Raw genomic sequence first — 15367 nt, 5'->3', positions numbered from 1 at the left:
CCCCTCTCTCGAGACGGACAAATCATTCGCTTGAAAGACGATCTGCTTTGCCCGAAGACAGATGGAAATAAATATTTGACTGCAAAAAATAGCGGATATTTTTGAAACCGCAAAGTTTTACGCAACGAGTGACAATCTTTGTGGTTTGCATCTCTTTTAGAAATCTATAAATAATATTTATGAGAAATTTTCAATTTTAATTAATTTTTATGGCAGATTTTCCTGAATTATTTGAAAAATTTTAGTTTAATTCAAATATTTTTGCAAGATTTAAAACTTCTTTTATAAATTTATTGTAAAAATTGAAATCATGAAAACAAAATTCATATTCAGAAAATGGTTCTAAATTATTGGAACGTCTTGAATGAAAAATAAAGCGACTTTTTGCCACCAGCCTAAAATAATATCATAATCCACATATTATAATATTAGTTGCAAATGATATTTGTTGAAATTTTTAAAATATATTTTTCTTATATTTATAAAATTTAAACGATCTTATGTTAAGATGTTCTCATTTCACATTAATGGGTCTGATCTGAGCGATTTATGGGATTTATGGCAGATTGTGTGATTTCCACTAATGCAAATACTAAGAGAAACGAAAGTGACTGAGCACACAATCGACTCTTGAAATCGAACTCGAAAGCACACACACGTGGTATTATGAGTGCACAGCACATTCCAATAACTCTCATGTTTAAAAAGCAATTACTTTTTTCAACTGCTCGTGGAGAGATGCAAACTTGGCTCAGCGCAAATAGGGCACAATTACGGCAAAAATTTCTCTCTCGATCCTGCAGAAAATCAGCAGCACACAATCGAAAAGCCCTGGGCGACCTTTTGTGCAGCCATCGATCCTTTTTTTTCCAATGCTCCAAATGTGAAAGCACAAATAATATCGCTCGACGAGAGCGAAACTGCTGCTTTCCTTTCCTGGCGCGATTTGACACTCGTGATATGTAATTTTTAACGAGAGAGATGAGCCACTAAAATTTTTGGAATGGACCATAATATTTTGTTACTTTTACGAAAACTACAAGTTTCTTAATCGCTTTTATATTTGTCAAGGTTGATTAAGAATCGTCTTGTTATTAAATGACCTTTTCTTTCTTCGCCGAGAAAATAATTATTTATACACGATTATTTTAATTATTGACTTTCACTGTCTGAACGGCCAGCAGACCGATAAATAATAACGCATGGAAAGGGCAGGGAGAACACATTTGAAATGACATCGCGGTTTGTAATTACATGAGTTATTGTCACAATCCTTCGCTTGGCTGCGCACTCAAGAGCATTTCTGCGGAATGAAAAATGAGAATCAAAGCTTAGAGACCCAAGTAGAAATTTCCTGGAATTTTTTATTTTAATTGGATCATTACATTGTGTACAACGATTTATTATAAAAAAAAATCTGATTTAATTAATCTACGTAATTGAATAAAATAGAAATAGTTTGAAATATTATTAATTTTCTAATTTCTGCTATAGGGGTACATTTTTTCCACTACTTGATTAGTTCCATATGATATTTTGAGTGAAAATTTCGCGGTTTTGCATAAAGATTTAAATTAATCAAATAGCATATAAGAGTAGAAAATAAATTCTTCAGAAGCTGTAGATAATTCAAATTTTGGCACATTGCCTGCGTACTCGCCGTTATGTTTATCCCTGTAATGACTAATTGCCCATTTTCTCACCGTTTAATGACATTAGCGCTTTTCAAAGCTTATAAAATTCCAGCACAGAAAGAAAGGATAATGCATAAAACGCACGTGAGGTTTTCTTTACGAGCAACCGGCGATAATTAAAAGCGTGTTTCGCTGCATTAAGGCAATAAATTTGTGAATGCAAACGTGCCAGAATAGTAAAAAAAATGACAATGCCGCAGAGCGATGATTCATTACGAAATTGCTGCGCGCCGAGATGAATTCAAATGAGCGTCCCATTCTTCTCAATATATTTTGCTGTGGACGTTTTTTGTTTTAAATGTCACCGTTCGTCATTTAATGCGATGCGTGCCAGATTAATAAATAAAATTCCACATACAGTTTATTCTAAACAAATGGTCAATATTTTGATCTAAATTAGAAGAAAAGAGCTTGATTTTTAATTTCAATGTATCAATATAAAAAAAAAACTAAAGTTGAAAATACGTGATGTTCCAGAATATTTTAAATTGATAATCTGACTCTTAAATTATACAAAACTAACAATTTTCTAATTTTTTGTTTCAGGTAAGTGTTTCCAATCCTGACAAGGAGCGAAAACTTAAGTCCCAGTTGGCAAGTAAGATCAAAACAATATTGATTGATTTTCCTTTTTCAATTTAATCCTTTTATTCATTTTAATCACAGTCGAGTGATTTTCTATAACTAATTATTCAATTGACGTAAGACTCTAAGACTTATTGCGAGCAAGTCATGAAAAAAATCAACCAAATATGGCTAAACAACTTCGGCTTGCGTTTGAGAGGCGCCGGCATTGCAAACGCCGAGAGATGCATTTTAATTCCCGATTGTAAAACAAACCGCGGCCGAGAGTGGAATATGAAAAGAAAACAACTCACGATTTGATTTTTATCTGCGGCATTGCTTATAACAATAACAATAATAATGAGGCCGCGGCAGCTTGTCATAAAGCGCCGGCCGAGAGATGATCTTTGCTCGGTGCAACGTTTCGCAATTTGTGTGCCGCATTTCCTGAAAGTCTCATTTGGAGATGCAAATAGGGCCATAACCGGAAACACGAAACAATATTTATTAGATTTTTAACGCTTTTGTTTATTCATACAGATTTGAGAAAAAAAATAGAAAAGGACAAAGAAAATTATCATAAATGAAAACACTTAAATTAAAAATTACTATAAAAAATTTATTGTCCTGTTTTTAACGTGGGTTCCAGCTTCCAAAAACACTACTTCTTTTTAAAGTTCTCCAATAGTGTTATACAGAAACATAATAAATTACTTTCTTTTATGTATAACAAGAAAGCAATTTTATATAAATGTCCAAACAATTTATTCATTTAACAACTTTATTTTGATTTTACACAAATAGCACAATGTAACCGAAATCTGCAATTATAGATACTCAATTTATTCTAAACTGAAATATTCTCAACCTTTGCAAACAACTTAAAAAACTTAAAAAGATTAATTAAACATGCAATTTTGTATCAATTAATTAAACTAGTAGAGAGTTATATTCACAAATATAATTTAAAGAGGTTTTGCACCCCACTTTGCCGAAAGTGAACTTCGATGTGACGTTGTCGTATTCAGCGTAGACGCACTCTTTGCTCAGGTCTTTGCTCGGTTCTCCTGGTGCCCAAGGTATGTGGTCACCTATCAGAGGTTCGTCCCTGCCGTTGCACCACTTGCCGATTAATTTCGGGCAACCAAACGATGTGCCCGAAACCCAGTATCGATTCTTCGGAACTTTTTTCCCTGCAAGAAATATTTTTTAATTTGCAAAATTAATTAAAAAATTGCTTTTTCTGAACCTCTGAACAAATCTTCTACGCAAGACAGTTTTTCCTTTGTCTCGAACCCTATGAAAGTGGAGTTGTCCACGCAGCACCACTTGTATCCACCAATATACGTGTTCTTTGGAATATATTTTTGATGAAAAAATTTTCTAATTGGGTCAAGGAATGTTTACTTTTATTCCTGCTGTGTTGATGCCAATCTCTTTCGATCCACAACCAGCCAAAGTTATGTACGAATCTTTTCTATAATTATCCCCTAATTTGAAGAAATTATAGAAATAATAACCACAAAACATTTTGATCTAATTAATTATTTACTCATGACTTTTAAAACTGTGTTGCCTAATTCAGTCTACAAGTTTAAATAAAAATTTCAACGTAAAACAATTTTTCATTTAAAACTTGCCTCCTGTGAGCATTTGAACTTTATGCATCTGACATCTGATATTGAGCAATCTTTTAAAAGTTTTTGCTGAAATATAATTTTATTAAAAATAAAGCTTTTAATGATTTCATAGTTAAATACTTTGCAAATGGCTTTTCTTTGAGACTTTTTCTCATCGTTTTGCAAAACGACCAAACCTTCTGTAGGAATCTTGATCGTCAATGCTGTTTTTTTGCCCACGTCGCTAGGCAGAGTCAAATTCAGACTGTCCATGGGGATCATTTCCCGCCTTGAGCACCACGCATACGATTTCGGACAGGGATCGCTGTCGCCCGAAGTCCAGTATTGCACTTCGGACAGTTTTCTTTCTTTGGGGAAAATATATTTTGGACTAAAATTTGATCAGTCGTTTAAAATAAAGTTTTTACTCCGAAGTTCATCAGCCAAGCAGCTCATCTCGTTTATCGTCTCAAAACTGAGAAGATCCATGAATTTGGTGCAGCAAAACGCAAGGGCGGAAGTTTGGTTCAACTGGAAATTTAGGTTAGGATGTGAGGGAGAAAGCAATTAATTTTTACCATGAGTTTGGAAATGACGTATCTCCGTCCACACGCATCAAATTTGATCCCATCTGCGTCAACTGTTAACAAACATAATTTAAAAATTTCGACATTTTCTCTTTTTCACGAACCTAAACCAAATGTCTCAGGTGTCTTTAAAAAATTTCTTTAAATATCAGCAAAGGAACAAAATAAACTTTTAAATTGTTACTTCATCACCACATTCTCCTGATGAGCAAGAGGGATAACATTCTGGGGTCTAGAAAAATTTAAAATGTTTATTTTTTAGGTTTTTTTATATTATTTTTACAGTTTTGAATGTCGAATTCTTCATTGTGTTGCAAAAGGTGTCATGACATATCTCAGGCAATGTGCAAACGAAAAAGTTCTTTTCGTTGCATCTTTTCTTTTCCGTAACAATTGATTTTCCAACCCTAGGTAAGAATAAAAAATAATTTAATAATTTAAATCCCTGATTAAGACCCAAGTTTTCTAACTTTTTGAATACATAGCAGTCGGGCCAGTATGTAGTATTTGTCATGTTTATTATTGGTGCCCAAATTTGATCGTTTGCTGCCCAATCTATTTAATTGAAAATTATTGTTATTGCAACTTGAACAAAAATTAATAATTGTGAACCTATTTTCATGATTTCTAACACCGAAGCGTCAACCTCAAAAAGCAGTCCGTGATGCCGGCAAAACTTTTCAGCATCAAAACGAGTTTTCTGTAGACATTTTTGCATTGAGAAAAATGTTAGCCAAATTTGAAATAATTACGATTATATTTTCCAAAAATAATACAAGTGGAAAGTCACTATACTGTCGTAGTTGAAGTTCTTTTACTATATTAAAAAAGTCTCTTGTTTTAATTTTACAATTTAAGCAACAAACTTACATCTGAGTTTGCAAGCAGCCGTAATTTGCCTTTTCTGGAAATGATTCGGAGTTTGTTGAACAAGAATTTAATTCAATAAATTGTACCTCAACGGTGCAGTCTACAAAATTTTGAAAAGGTCGAAAAACGAGCTCACGCATTTTGGGCTTGAGCGAAGCCGAATCAATTTTCGTTCCGTTTGAAAAACTCCAGCACTGGTGCAAACAGCCGTACTCTTTGTAAAACTGCCTCCATTGCACATCAGCTCCTATGGAGGAATAATTAAAAATTTAAAATTTAATATTATAAAATTTCTTACAACCTCTGATAAAAATGTGCTGCACGCTCAAGGGACAACTGATTTGGCTCTCCTTCTTCAAGTCCTGGGCTGTCTGATAAAATTAAATTGCTATTAAAAATAAATAAATTATTGCCTCTGAAATTTTTTACCATTAAAACAATGGAGATTGAGTTGAAAAGTACAGATAGTTCCCATTTGGTGAAACGCATGTCTGTGACGCTCGCTGAACTTCTGGGCCGTGGAGGTCTGTAAGCGTCACTTCCGTGCAGCGTTGATATTGAGCGTCAAAGTTATTTCTGTGGCAATAACGCAAGCACGGGCCATCAACGTGATAAATGGCTGCTGTGATGCGCATATCAACAGGTCGACAAAGGCTTCAAATCATTTCAAACTTTGTTTCCGGCTAACATTTTCTTTATTTTACATTATAAATTTATTCTGTAAATTAAAATCCATTTAAAATAATTATACACAATTTAATTATAAATTTGTCACTAAAACAGATAGAATTTAAATGTATCTTCTGTTGATTTAATTAACAAGAAAAATTATTTCTTAAGTTGGTATTATTTCCTCGCAAATGTAATAAAGGGCAGTTTTGCAACCTGCCTTGCCAAAAGTGAATTTCGAGGTGACGTTGTCGTAGTCAGTGTAGACGCACTCTTTGCTTGGGTCTTTAGACGGCTCCCCCGCTGCCCACACAATGTGGTCACCAATCAAAGGTTCATCCCTGCTATTGCACCAACGATTTATGTTCGGACAGCCGAAGGATGCGCCAGAAACCCAGTACCGATTCTTTGCTACTTTTTTCTCTGAAATTAAATAGAAATTTGTTTAAATAATATAAAAATAACTTGTTGTCTGACCTCGGAAAAGGTTCTCCAGGCACGTTTGTTTTTCTATCGTTTCAAATGTCAATAATGTTGCGTTGTCCACGCAGCACCATTTGTATCCTCCAAAAAAGGTGTTCTTAGAAAATTAATTGTGATAAATAGTTCTTGATTAGATAGTTTTAGAGAAACCTTCCAATTTTCTTGATTGATGCTAATTTCTTTTAATCCACAGCCAGATATAGCAAGGAATCCTTTTTTGTAATTCGCCTCTACCAAATTTTATAAAAATGTTTATAGGCAAATTTGAAGTTAGAGCAAATTTCATCATTACTTATTCCCTTGTACAAAGATATTTTTTCACCAAGCTGTTCAATTTAAATTCAAAATAAATATCTATTATATATAATATAAATCGATCATTTCTGACCTCAACACGGCATTGTAACTGCAAACACTTCATCTGTGTGCAATTCTTTGGATGTTCACTCTAATTTTGTACGGTTGTAATTTTGAAAAGGATTTGAAATAATTTCTCAACTTCGCACAATGTCCTCTTGAAAATTCTCCGCTCATCACTTTGGAAGACCATTTGTCCTTCCTGGTCTTCCAAAGCTTTGACCAACAGCCCAGACTTTTTACCGCCCTCCGTGGACAAACTCAAGTTCAGTGCTTCCTGATTCACAAATTCCCCAGTAGAACACCAGGCGAATGATTTGCTGTCCTGACAAGGTTCCGAGTCACCCGAGGTCCACAACAAGATATTTGCCAATTTTCTCTCTGATTTCTCCGCTGGATAAACAAGCAAATTTTAGAAATAGAAGATACTCACTTTTCAATTCGCTGGCCAGGCAACTCGATTCTCGTTTCGTCTCCAAGCTTGCCAGTTCCATGAATCTGGAACAGCAGAACGTTGGCGCGTAGCTGCGATTGTGCTGAAAATAAACAGCATGAACAAAAATTTTTTTAAACTTTTTCCTGGAAAATTTCAAATTTTTGGGGGAAAGCCATTGATGAAATCAATTGCTTACTTTTAATAGCTATACTATTCATTATTTCGTATTATTAAAATCCTATATTCATTCACAAGTTTTTCAAATTTAAAAAAAAATAGATATCTTTTTTATATGGATTTTTTCGCTGTGTGGGGCACAGGTACACTATGTGTCCCCTTTCCACCAACAATAATTATAGTTCTGGTATTTGACATTGCAGAGAATCGGTGCTCTTACTGTTGATTTGGAAATGACGTATTTCCGTCCACAGGCCTCGATCAATGTGTCCGTGCTACCTTTTTTGTTAAAATCATTTTGCAGGGTTACTGAATACTTTAAAATAAACCAAAATAACTTATAACAAAGTTGTCAGCAACCTAAAATGCATTAGCCATCGTGAAATTAATTTACAAGTTAAAATATTTAATACCTCGTCATTACAGTTTGCATCTGGACAACCAGGGTAGCAAAATTCTTGATCCTATTTTGTAAGTTTTATTATAAATTCCACCTGAATTTGAAAATATCCCTACAACTTTTTTTTCCTGGTGGTTTCCAATGCAGAAAGTAGAATGGCAGATTTCAGGCAGAGTGCAAACAAATTGGTTCCTCTGACCGCACCCATCTTCCTTCAAATGAAACGAGCTTCTCTCTCTTCAAATATATCTTATTGTTAGTTTTTCAAATGGTTTTATATTACTTTAATAAATTTAAACCTCTTGTAGATAAAGCAGCTGATCGTGGTTGTATTCTGTAGTCTGCTAGTATTTATGATTGGTGACCAAACTTGCTCCAAATTTGGAGAATCTTTTGTATTAATAATAAAATGTCACAGTCAATTTTATAGGAAGAAAAAACAAAATTAATACTTATTTTTATTTTTTCAAGTTGCGAAATTTCAATGTCAAAATTTAGTCCATGCAGGCGACAAATCTTTTCTGCCTCAAATCTTGATTGCTGAAGTATTATATATATATATATATATAAATTATAAATTAGAATCAATTTTCGAAAACCGTACGTGTACATTCTCAGGAAAATAATACAAAGGCAAAGCGCCGCTCTGCCTCAGTTGAAGTCCCTTAACTATACCTATTTTTTTTTAATCACTCATTTACAATTATTTCATTGATACTCTTTCTCCTGCAAACATCCAAAACTTCTCTGCTCTGCTTAAATTTTTGGTGAAATTTTTTTTTTAAATATTAACAATAAGTTTTGTCTAAGAACCTCTGATAAGCAATTGACAACTTTTTGTTTAGGTGTAAATACAGCCTCGCGAAATTTAGGTTTGGTTGAAAGTGAGTCGATCTTTCTCTCTTGGAATAAAGTCCTGCACGTTTGAAGGCATTGATATTCGCGAGATTTCTGCCTCCAACTGAAATCCATATCTGATTTAAAATTAAACAAAATTGCATAACTTGGGCTTCTAAAATCACTGTCGAAAAGGTTATTTTTTAAGTCAGAAAGGCATTCCAATTCTTCAGCCATCATGTTCTGAGATACCTTTTGTAAATTAATCATGTTTACTGCTTAATTTAAAAAAAAAATAAATATTTACCACGGTAAACCAGAAAATAAGAAAAGAGGTAATATCCCTGGAAAAATGCAGCTCCGTTCGCATTGCTGGGCTGATACACCACTATCATGTGCATCTATTATAGATGTAACGTTTTTGCTTTTCGAGCAACACTGCTCTCCACTACAGGAAAAATGTTTTACGTCAAAATTTTTATGCGTGTCGTCCCGTCACCAGCACGCCCTATGCTTTCAAAATATTTTTGACGAAAATCATTAATTTTATGTTCCAGTTGAAATATTGTGGGTGTGCATTTTGTGTCAAGAACAAATTTTCATTGCCAAAATAATAATATCAAAAGTGCGACTTAAAAAGATCCAAACTTTTATATTTATGAATATAAGGTTTTACTTACACTGGATCAGAATAATAGCAAGGAAGCAGGGAAAATTTAATCAGTTTAAAAATTCGATCAAAATCAAAATTTAATTTTTAATTTAAAAAAATTGTTGTTGTATAAAAGTGCCTTTAAAAAAATATTCAAATTGAATTGTTTGAATTTTTAGAATAGTCGTTGTAAAAGTTTAATGTTGATTACCTTTGTATTCTTTGTAATAATGTGATATTTAATAAAATTATTAAAACAAGAAATTGTAATTTTCAGTAATATTCTATTTTTAATCAAAATCATTCCAATAAATTATTCTAAGTTGGCATTACTTCCTCGCAAATGTAATAAAGGGCAGTTTTGCAACCTGCCTTGCCAAAAGTGAATTTCGATGTGACGTTGTCGTAGTCGGCATAGACGCACTCCTTGCTCGGGTCTTTTGACGGTTCCCCTGGTGCCCACATAATGTGGTCACCAATCAAAGGTTCGTCTCTGCTGTTGCACCAACGGTTTATGTTTGGACAGCCGAAGGATGCGCCTGAAACCCAGTACCGATTCTTTGCGACCTTTTTCTCTGAAATTAAAATAGAAATTCTATTAAATATTATAAAAATAACTTGTTGTCTGACCTCGGAAAAGGTTTTCCAGGCACGTTTGTTTTTCTTTTGTTTCAAATGTCAATAATGTGCCGTTGCTCACGCAGCACCATTTGTATCCCCCAATAAAGGTATTCTTAGAAAATGAATTGAGAAAAAATATTAGATTTAATGTGTAGAGAAACCTTCATAGATCCTTGATTTATGCCAATGCCTTTTAATCCACAGCCAGATATAACAAAGATTCCTTTCATGTAATTCGCATCTACCAAATTTTATTAAAATATTTATAGGCAAGTTTGAAGTTAGTGCATATTGCTTCATTACTTATTCCCTTGTACACTGATTTAGCCAATCCAATCTTGCACATTAAATTTAATATTAATATGTATATCATAAAATGCCTTTGATTCTTCTAGACCTCATAAGAGCATTGGATCTGCAAGCACTTCGTCTGTGTGCAATTCTTTGGATGTTCACTCTGATTTTTTTTAGTATTTATATATATGTTTTAAATTATTTGAAACAATTTTCCGACCTCGCACAAAGTCCTTTTGTTAACTCTGCGCTCTTCGCTCTGGAAAACCATTAGTCCTTCTTGGTCTTCCAAAGCTTTGACCAAAAGCCCAGACTTTTTACCGCCCTCGGTGGACAAACTCAGATTCAGGGCCTCCTGATTCACAAATTCCCCACCAGAACACCAGGTGTATGATTTGCTGTCCTGGCAAGGTTCCAAGTCACCTGAGGTCCACAATAAGATATTTGCCAATTTTCTCTCTGATTTTGGTTACACTGAATAAACGGGCAAATTTTTAAAATTTAAAATGTTCACTTTTCAATTCGGTGGCCAGGCAACTCGCTTCTTGATTCGTCTCCAAGCTTGCCAGTTCCATGAATCTGGAACAGCAGAACGTTGGCGCGTAGCTACGATTGTGCTGAAAATGAACAATATAAAAAAATATTTTCAACGTTTCCTGGTAAATTTCCAATTCATCGGGGAATAATAATTGATGAAATTAATTGCTTACTTTTTCTATTTTAATTATTTCATATTATTATAATTGTATATTCTTTCAAAAATTTTTCAAATTTTATAAGAAAATACAACTTTTTTTATGGATTTGTTGGCTGTATGGGGCACAGGTACACTGTGTGACCCTTTTCCACTAACAATAATTATAGTTTTGGTATTTGACATTGCAGAGAATCGCTGCACTTACTGCCGACTTGGAAATGACGTATTTCCGTCCGCAGGCCTCGATCAATGTGTCTGTGCTACCTTTTTATGAAATTTAAAATGATTTTGCAGGTTACTGAATATTTTAAAATAAAACAATATAACTTATAACAAAGTTTTCAGCAACCTAAAATGCATCGTGTATCGTGAAGTTAGTTTTTAAGTTTAAATTTATATATAATACCTCGTCATTACAGTTTGCATCTGGACAACCAGGGTTGCAAAATTCTTGACCCTTTTTTGGTAGTTTAATTTAAAGTTCTTCTGAATTTGGAAATATTTTTACTCCCTTTTTTCCCTGGTGGTTTCCAATGCAGAAAGTAGAATGGCAGATTTCAGGCAGAGTGCAAACAAATTGGTTCTTGTGACCGCACCCATCTTCCTTCAAATCAAACGAGCTGCTTTCTCTTCAAATAAATCTTAGTTTTTCAAATCATTTTATTTTTATTTCTAATAAATTTAAACCTCTTGTAGATAAAGCAGCTGATCGTGGCTGTATTTTGTAGTGTGCTAGTATTTATGATTGGAGCCCAAACGTGATCCAAACTTGGAGAGTCTTTTGTTTGAAAATAATAACAATAAAATTTATTTGAGGAAGAAAAAGCGAAATTAATACTTATTTTGATTTTTTCAAGTTGCGAAATTTCAATTTTAAAATCCAGTCCATGTCGGCGACAAATCTTTTCTGCCTCAAATCTTGATAGCTGAAGTTTTAAGTGATTCAAATTACAAATCAGAATTAATTTTATAAAACCTTACATGTACATTCTCGGGGAAATAATATAAAGGTAAAGCGCCGCTCTGCCTCAGTTGAAGTCCCCGAACTATACAAATGTTTTTTTAATTTCTCATCTACAATTAATTTATTAATACTCTTTCTCCTGCAAACATCCAAAATTTCCCTACTCTGCTTAAATTTTCGGTTAATTTTTGGAAAAAAAATATGTATCGTCTAAACCTCTGATAAGCAATTGACAAATTTTTGTTTAGGCGTAAATACTGCCTCTCGAAATTTAGGTTTGGTTGAAATTGAGTCGATCCTTTTCTCCTGGAATGAAACCCTGCACGTTTGAAGGCATTGATATTCGCGAGATTTCTGCCTCCAACTGAAATCCATGTCTGATTTAAAATTAGACAAAATTGCATAACATGGGCATTTTAAATCACTTTCGAAAAAATTATTTTTGAAGTCAGAAAGGCATTCCAATTCTTCAGCCATCATTTTTTGAGGTACCTAGTGTAAATTAACCATGTTTACTGCTTAATTTGAAAAAAAAAATATATATAATATTATGTACCATGGTAAACCAGAAAATAAGAAAAGAGGTAATATCCCTGGAAAAACGCAGCTCCGTTCGCATTGCTGGGCTGATACATACCATCATGAGCTTCATATTTTATATAGCATTTTTGCTTTTCGAGCAACATTGCTCTCCAGTACAGGAAAAATGTTTTACGTCAAAACTTTTATGCATGTCGTCCCGTCACCAGCACGCCCAATGCTTTCAAAATATTTTAAACGAAAATCATTAATTTTATGTTCCAGTTGAAATATTGTGGGTGTGCATTTTGTGTCAAGAACATATTTTCATTGCCAAAATAATAATGTCAAAAGTGCGACTCAAAAAATCCGAACATTTATATTTATGAATAAAACTGGATCAGAATAATAGCAAGGAAGCAGGGAAAATTTGCTAAGTAAAAATTCGATCAAAATCAAAATGTAATTTTTAATTTAAAAAAAAATTGTTGTTGTATAAAAGTGCCTTTAAAAAAATATTCAAATTGAATTGTTTGAATTTTTAGAATAGTCGTTTTAAAAGTTTAATGTTGATTACCTTTGTATTCTTTGTAATAATGTGATACTATCATATTTAATAAAATTATTAAAACTAGAAATTGTAATTTTGAGAAATAATCTATTTTTAATCAAAATCCTTTCAAGTTGACGTTACTCTCTCGCAAATGTATAAGTATAAGTTAGATTTGCATCCTGCCTTGCCAAAAGTGAATTTCGATGTGACGTTGTCGTAGTCGGCATAGACGCACTCCTTGTTCGGGTCTTTTGACGGCTCCCCTGGTGCCCACACAATGTGGTCACCAATCAAAGGTTCGTCCCTGCTGTTGCACCATTTGCCTATTAATTTCGCACAACCAAGCGAGGCGCCTGAAACCCAGTACCGATTCTTTGGCACGTTTTTCTCTGTAATTCCAAAATATAATTTTTCAAAATAGTTTTTTTAAAACTTATCTAACCTCGGAAAAGGTTCTCCAGGCACGTCAGTTTTTCTTTTGTTTCAAATGACAATAATGTGCCGTTGTCCACACAGCACCACTTGTACCCGCCAAAAAAGGAGTACTTTAAATACATTATTTAAAAAAAAAAATATTTTTGCAAAATGAATGAACCTTCATATTTTCGTAATTTATTTCTATATCTTTTAACCCACAACCAGAATAAAAGAGGAATCCAAATTTGTAGCGCGTCTCTGCAGGATAAAATATGAATAATGAAAAACAAATTAACTAGCACCAATTTCTCCATTACTGATTCCCTTGTACACTGATTTAGCCAATCCAATCTTGCAAATTAAAGTTAATATTAATATGTACAGTATATCATAAAATGCCTTCGATTCTTCTAGACCTCATAAGAGCATTGGATCTGCAAGCACTTCGTCTGTGTGCAATTCTTTGGATGTTCACTCTGATTTTTTTAGTATTTATATGTTTTAAATTATTTGAAACAATTTTCCGACCTCGCACAAAGTCCTTTTGTTAACTCTGCGCTCTTCGCTCTGGAAAACCATTAGTCCTTCTTGGTCTTCCAAAGCTTTGACCAAAAGCCCAGACTTTTTACCACCCTCCATGGACAAACTCAGGTTCAGGGCCTCCTGATTCACAAATTCCCCAGCAGAACACCAGGTGAATGATTTGCTGTCCTGACAAGGTTCTGAGTCGCCCGAGGTCCACAACGTGATGTTGGCCAATTTTCTCTCTGATTTTGATACATCGAATATACGGGCAAATTTTTAAAATTTAAAAAGTTCACTTTTCAATTCGCTGGCCAGGCAACTCGCTTCCCGTTTTGTCTCCAAGCTTGCCAGTTCCATGAATTTGGAACAGCAGAACGTTGGCGCGTAGCTGCGATTGTGCTGAAAATAAAGTTTTGTATTTTGTATTGAAGAGACGGCCACATGCACTCACTGCAGATTTTGAGATAATGTACTTCCGTCCACAAGCTTCGATCAATGCGTCCGAATCACCTTTTTCACATTTCACAGTTCAGTTTTATATAATCTGAAAGTAACTCACTTATGCCAAAGTTTTCCGACACCTGCACGATGAAACATCAAAAATAAAATCTGAAGTTGTCTGTAATTATTTTATACCTCTTCATTACAATTTGCATCAGGACAACTGGGATAGCAAAATTTCTGCTCCTTTTTTAATTAGATTATTGTATTTTATTTTCAAACGTGGAAAATCAAACGTACTCTCATTTTTGCTTGGCTTTCTGTGCAGAAAGTAGAATGGCAGATTTCTGGCAGAGTGCAAACAAATTGGTTTTTTTGCGCACATCCATCTTCTTTTAAAACAAATGAACCGTTCTCTCTTTAAACAGACCTTGTAATCAGTTAAACAGACTAGCTTGTGAATAAATTTTAACCTTATGTAGATAAAACAACTGACCAGGGTTTCATTTTGCACTCTGATAGTTTTTATAATTGGTGACCAAGCCTGATCGAAATATGGAAAGTCTTTTTTTTTCAAATATTAGCTCATTTATGCAGCATTTTTGAATACAAAATTTAAATAAAATACCTATTCTGAGTTTTTCCATTTGTGGAATTTCTATGTCAAAATTTAGTCCGTGCAGACGACAAATCTTCTCTGCCTCAAATCTTGATTTCTGAAATGTTTAATTATTGATAGGTCAGTGGAATTAAATTTATAATTTTATTCACTTGCATGTACATTCTTTGGAAAATAATATAGAGGCAACGCACCGCTCTGCCTCAATTGCAGTCCCCTAACTATATGAATAATTTTCATTTTGATTTTTCTATAAATTCTGCTTTACTTTTTCTTTTGCAAACATCCACAATCTCTCTCCTCTGATTGAATCATTAGATTATTTGTTACATTAATAATTTTTATATAATTATATTCACCTCCAAAAGGCAA

The 15367-nt window shown here is 33.7% G+C and overlaps 6 protein-coding genes and 1 long non-coding RNA gene across 8 annotated transcripts in view; 1 reads left to right on the top strand and 6 right to left on the bottom strand.

Annotated features, from left to right (window-relative positions):
* Positions 1-15367, top strand: part of LOC132205750 (ephrin-A4) — a 247326-nt gene that overhangs the window by 181503 nt on the left and 50456 nt on the right. The window lies entirely within an intron of this gene.
* On the bottom strand, positions 3171-3837 carry LOC132193000 (uncharacterized). 2 transcript variants are annotated; one of them, XM_059613272.1, is made up of 4 exons: positions 3811-3837; positions 3666-3748; positions 3508-3610; positions 3171-3451 (listed from the first exon to the last, which is right to left on the bottom strand). In XM_059613272.1, the coding sequence occupies exons 1-4, from the start codon at positions 3812-3814 to the stop codon at positions 3189-3191; spliced, it is 453 nt and encodes a 150-aa protein (XP_059469255.1). In that variant the 5' UTR covers positions 3815-3837; the 3' UTR covers positions 3171-3188. The 2 variants fall into 2 exon arrangements, with proteins under 2 accessions (XP_059469255.1, XP_059469254.1); XM_059613271.1 differs by having other exon boundaries at positions 3666-3835.
* LOC132205653 (uncharacterized) lies at positions 3884-4660 on the bottom strand. Its single transcript, XM_059634869.1, has 6 exons — positions 4649-4660; positions 4569-4590; positions 4456-4517; positions 4306-4408; positions 4019-4245; positions 3884-3964 (listed from the first exon to the last, which is right to left on the bottom strand). The coding sequence occupies exons 3-6, from the start codon at positions 4456-4458 to the stop codon at positions 3884-3886; spliced, it is 414 nt and encodes a 137-aa protein (XP_059490852.1). The 5' UTR covers positions 4459-4517; positions 4569-4590; positions 4649-4660.
* LOC132193069 (uncharacterized) lies at positions 4748-5279 on the bottom strand. The gene is made up of 4 exons (XR_009441397.1): positions 5217-5279; positions 5077-5164; positions 4935-5019; positions 4748-4871 (listed from the first exon to the last, which is right to left on the bottom strand). It is a non-coding gene; the product is annotated as an uncharacterized LOC132193069 (long non-coding RNA).
* On the bottom strand, positions 5318-5825 carry LOC132205647 (uncharacterized). The gene is made up of 4 exons (XM_059634859.1): positions 5764-5825; positions 5636-5705; positions 5421-5581; positions 5318-5368 (listed from the first exon to the last, which is right to left on the bottom strand). Exons 1-4 carry the CDS (start codon positions 5821-5823, stop codon positions 5318-5320), a joined length of 342 nt encoding a protein of 113 aa, XP_059490842.1. The 5' UTR covers positions 5824-5825.
* On the bottom strand, positions 6143-9213 carry LOC132192824 (uncharacterized). The gene is made up of 18 exons (XM_059612990.1): positions 9001-9213; positions 8879-8945; positions 8670-8830; positions 8575-8608; positions 8461-8525; positions 8309-8396; positions 8156-8246; positions 7973-8093; positions 7870-7920; positions 7795-7816; positions 7677-7735; positions 7277-7379; positions 6986-7224; positions 6875-6934; positions 6779-6812; positions 6637-6716; positions 6481-6583; positions 6143-6426 (listed from the first exon to the last, which is right to left on the bottom strand). The coding sequence occupies exons 1-18, from the start codon at positions 9061-9063 to the stop codon at positions 6170-6172; spliced, it is 1698 nt and encodes a 565-aa protein (XP_059468973.1). The 5' UTR covers positions 9064-9213; the 3' UTR covers positions 6143-6169.
* LOC132192720 (uncharacterized) lies at positions 9646-12561 on the bottom strand. The gene is made up of 18 exons (XM_059612806.1): positions 12478-12561; positions 12347-12413; positions 12138-12298; positions 12053-12086; positions 11939-12003; positions 11796-11883; positions 11645-11735; positions 11466-11586; positions 11364-11414; positions 11285-11306; positions 11163-11221; positions 10775-10877; positions 10481-10719; positions 10364-10423; positions 10270-10303; positions 10128-10207; positions 9976-10078; positions 9646-9920 (listed from the first exon to the last, which is right to left on the bottom strand). Exons 1-18 carry the CDS (start codon positions 12559-12561, stop codon positions 9664-9666), a joined length of 1719 nt encoding a protein of 572 aa, XP_059468789.1. The 3' UTR covers positions 9646-9663.

This window comes from Neocloeon triangulifer, unplaced genomic scaffold (assembly GCF_031216515.1).
Source record: "Neocloeon triangulifer isolate White Clay Creek 2 clone unplaced genomic scaffold, ASM3121651v1 ptg000003l, whole genome shotgun sequence".
In the NCBI taxonomy this organism is placed as follows: Eukaryota; Metazoa; Arthropoda; class Insecta; order Ephemeroptera; family Baetidae; genus Neocloeon; species Neocloeon triangulifer.
The sequence above is the reverse complement of the archived record's forward strand: the minus strand, read 5'-3'. Positions and strand labels throughout refer to the sequence as shown.

Excerpts from the sequence above, each read along its gene's own strand:
- LOC132193000 (XM_059613271.1), bottom strand. The coding sequence starts at position 3,788 with ATGTTTTGTGGTTATTATTTCTATAATTTCTTCAAATTAGGGGATAAT. Across the intron at positions 3,611-3,665 it reads TCAACACAGCAGGAATAAAA|AACACGTATATTGGTGGATA; the intron begins GTAAACATTCCT and ends TATATTCCAAAG. Across the intron at positions 3,452-3,507 it reads CGTAGAAGATTTGTTCAGAG|GGAAAAAAGTTCCGAAGAAT; the intron begins GTTCAGAAAAAG and ends TATTTCTTGCAG.
- LOC132205653 (XM_059634869.1), bottom strand. Across the intron at positions 4,246-4,305 it reads CTTGGCTGATGAACTTCGGA|AAAGAAAACTGTCCGAAGTG; the intron begins GTAAAAACTTTA and ends TTTTCCCCAAAG. Across the intron at positions 3,965-4,018 it reads AAAGAAAAGCCATTTGCAAA|CAAAAACTTTTAAAAGATTG; the intron begins GTATTTAACTAT and ends ATTATATTTCAG.
- LOC132205647 (XM_059634859.1), bottom strand. The coding sequence starts at position 5,823 with ATGCGTTTCACCAAATGGGAACTATCTGTACTTTTCAACTCAATCTCC. Across the intron at positions 5,706-5,763 it reads CAATCTCCATTGTTTTAATG|ACAGCCCAGGACTTGAAGAA; the intron begins GTAAAAAATTTC and ends TAATTTTATCAG. Across the intron at positions 5,369-5,420 it reads TTGTAGACTGCACCGTTGAG|AAAAGGCAAATTACGGCTGC; the intron begins GTACAATTTATT and ends AATCATTTCCAG.
- LOC132192824 (XM_059612990.1), bottom strand. The coding sequence starts at position 9,063 with ATGCGAACGGAGCTGCATTTTTCCAGGGATATTACCTCTTTTCTTATT. Across the intron at positions 7,817-7,869 it reads ATGCAAACTGTAATGACGAG|GTTGCTGACAACTTTGTTAT; the intron begins GTATTAAATATT and ends AATGCATTTTAG. Across the intron at positions 7,736-7,794 it reads TGCTGACAACTTTGTTATAA|GTAGCACGGACACATTGATC; the intron begins GTTATTTTGGTT and ends TTAACAAAAAAG.
- LOC132192720 (XM_059612806.1), bottom strand. The coding sequence starts at position 12,561 with ATGGTATGTATCAGCCCAGCAATGCGAACGGAGCTGCGTTTTTCCAGG. Across the intron at positions 10,304-10,363 it reads AGATCCAATGCTCTTATGAG|ATTGGATTGGCTAAATCAGT; the intron begins GTCTAGAAGAAT and ends TTAATGTGCAAG. Across the intron at positions 9,921-9,975 it reads CCTGGAAAACCTTTTCCGAG|AGAAAAAGGTCGCAAAGAAT; the intron begins GTCAGACAACAA and ends TTTTAATTTCAG.